The 2,883-nt window shown below is 49.4% G+C and overlaps 1 protein-coding gene across 1 annotated transcript; it reads right to left on the minus strand.

Moving 5' to 3' along the window:
* Positions 1-637: 637 nt before the first annotated feature.
* LOC135594609 (transcription factor NIGTH1-like) lies at positions 638-2,573 on the minus strand. Its single transcript, XM_065084928.1, has 5 exons — positions 2,309-2,573; positions 1,991-2,220; positions 1,460-1,859; positions 1,205-1,281; positions 638-1,117 (listed from the first exon to the last, which is right to left on the minus strand). Exons 1-5 carry the CDS (start codon positions 2,520-2,522, stop codon positions 872-874), a joined length of 1,167 nt encoding a protein of 388 aa, XP_064941000.1. The 5' UTR covers positions 2,523-2,573; the 3' UTR covers positions 638-871.
* Positions 2,574-2,883: the final 310 nt, after the last annotated feature.

The following is a 2,883-nucleotide window of genomic DNA, read 5'->3' on the forward strand; positions in this document are numbered from 1 at the left end:
GAGATGATGGAGAAAACCAAGGTGACAGCAGTGGGTAAATCGGCTTTCTGCTGCCAAGCTGTTTGTGGAATCCTTTGCAGGAGCTCCAAAGCGTGGTATGGCAGCAGGGCAGACTCATTCGAGATTCTCTTTCCGTGTACACGGACGACCACAGTGTGTTTTGTGTCAGATCACATTGGAGTCCAAAAGATTCCTGATGTGCAAGACACAGAGAGTCTAAGCCATCCCCGTCTCCGGTGTTGATGAATGCTAACAAGCTTGTTTAGCAGGATAACATGAAGCAAGAACAAAGATTGAATGTTGACGATGTCGATTATAGTTGATCAACAAAGAGAGAATCTACATGGAGACGAGAGTGTTCCACAGAATCATGGTTGGAGGAACAAGAATTCAGTCAGGGTGAGAAAGGGGATGTGGAGATATTGAATCGCAAAGCAGAATTCATGAACAGAGAATTGTTCCATGAAGATCTCACTCGAGAATCCCACTGGAGAGTAGAGAGAACACTCATTTCTCAGTCGTTGAAATGAAACCATTGCCATCTAATGTGCTGCTGTATCTGTCATAATCCTTTTAGAACACACGAATCAGTAAAAGCTTCACCCACCCTGGAATGGTGTCAAAAGACATGGAAGAATGAGAGGAAGATTTAGCCTAATGTAAAATCATGTTTTCTTTCAAGAGCTCAGTCACTTCTCTGCCAAGCATCAGCTATGCCTTCCTTTAACCTATGTAAAATATATATGTTCCAACCACATCAGTTTCTCTCATATATCCTATCAGCAAAACTCTAAAGCTCTCTCTATACATGGATTTCATAACTCTCCAATATTTGAACCTTCTTCTCGAGTATATGAAGCAGTAAGTTTCATCATTTCCAGCTAAAGCTCTCTGACTTCCCATCTTCTTCCTCGCAGCTATCTCCGGCAGTAACAGACACCACTGGAGTAGCCCCAGCTAGCTGAAGAGGGCTCTGTGGAGAGCCAGATTGAGAAACACTCTGCTGCGAGGAATTGCTATACTGCTCCTCGGGAACCCACACGCCTCCTGCAACTGCAACACGTCGGTTCACAGCATCTGAAGAATTAGGCATCCGTCGAGCATGCAGACGATATTTCTGGATCAGAAGAGGAAAAGTTGTGTTAATTTGATCCAAAAATAAATAAATAGGTGCGGAAATGAAGATCGAAGCGTTCGAACCTACCTGCAGATGGCTTTTCACTTCATCGTTGGTGAGGCCGTCCACCTTCATCAGTTCTCTAATCTGCTTAGGAGTCGCCACTGCAACAAGTAGAAATCGCAATCAATCGCATCCTTAACGAGGGACAATTTCCAACACTAGTCACTACCCAAAGCTACAAATTTCGCATGGTTTCCTAGACTGTGGAACAAAAATGATGCCTTTTTTTGCTGAAATTACCAGCTTCGGTTGTGAGAGAAGAGAAGGCTCCGATCTAACCTTGGGCGCCGCCGAGCTTCTGAAGGGCGGAGAGGAACCGGCGATGCAGCTCCGGCGACCAGCACCGTCGCACTTTCCTTGGCGGCGGCTGCTGTGCCTGCGAGTTCGGGTGGTCACCGGCCGTCGCCGGAGCTGAGGTCGGAGCCCTACCGGCGCCCTTGGAGCCTGAGCCACTGACAAAGTGGCCCTCGGTGACGGCAGAAAGAGTGAGGGCTCCGTTGTCCATTACAGGCGCCTCAAGCGACAGGTCTGGCAAGGCGACGGTGGGCTTCCCTTCCTCCCCGTTAGCTGTGACGGCTGATAGGCCTTTGAATGGCACGAACGCGCCACCGCCGCTCAGGCTCTTGGATTCCAGGAACAAGTTCTCCTTCTTCTGCTGGCGTTTGAGCTCTCCGCCTCCCTGCGATGGGGAAAAAGGAAAACCGATCATCCATACAGAGAAAAGAGAAGGCTATCATCATCACCATCAACAACAACAACAAAAGGTTTCATCTTTTCCACAGGGAACGTCCGAAAATTTTCTCCTTTTACCTCTGGTGTGACTTTCTTCTCATTCTTATTGTCCTTGCAATTGTTTCTGTTGGGGTTGTCGCTCCAGAGCTGCGCAGAACTCATCCAGTTCATCTTCGCCTCGCAATCCTTTTCAACTTTTTCCCTTCCTTCCTCTTCAAATTTTTCCTTGATGGGTATGGATTCACCGAAGACGCGCGCGCATCTCTCGCCCCTGCATTTCTCCAGCTCCTTCTCCAACCCCTCGATCACTGAGAACAGGAAATGAAAAGACAGTCAAAATAATTCCTCAAAAAGACCCAGGTCGAAAACACCTCACATATCGAGCACCCAACCGACCATCGGTGAGCAGATGCATGCAGAGAGGGAGCTCCCGCTTGAAAGCTTCGATCTTCCTCTTCTCCTCTTCCAGGCTCCTCACGGACTCCTCCAGCTTCGCCACCCTCCCGTCTCCGCTCTCCATCACGAACGCCTCCTTCAGGAAACCGGCGACGGTTCTCGCCGTGAACAGCTTCAAATCCAAGCTGATATCCTCCGCCGCCGACGAACCCATCTGTGCCCCGCCTATCTCGCTCTGTCCGTGAGAACAAGAACCGGAGGCAAAGAGAGAAGCAAGAGAAGCGAGAAAGGTCTTCATTTATATAGATCGAAAGCGGTCCGGTTCGGGTGAACCGGATAGGGGCAAAAAAGATCGGCCACGCGCGAGGTTGCGTCGACCGAGTCGTCGCGTACTGGGATCGCGACCAAGCCGGCGCGGTCGGGGCACCGCCTCGTCGAGTTTGGAATCTTCCTAATCCTTCCCCACCCACATTTGTGGCCAGTCGTGAGACACGTAGGACGATAAACTTTTGGGGATGTCTTTTTGGTGTCATAACAAAATCCTTGCAGCAGAAACATCATCGCTGTTTCTGTTT

This window comes from Musa acuminata, chromosome BXJ1-10, assembly GCF_036884655.1.
Source record: "Musa acuminata AAA Group cultivar baxijiao chromosome BXJ1-10, Cavendish_Baxijiao_AAA, whole genome shotgun sequence".
NCBI lineage: Eukaryota > Viridiplantae > Streptophyta > Magnoliopsida > Zingiberales > Musaceae > Musa > Musa acuminata.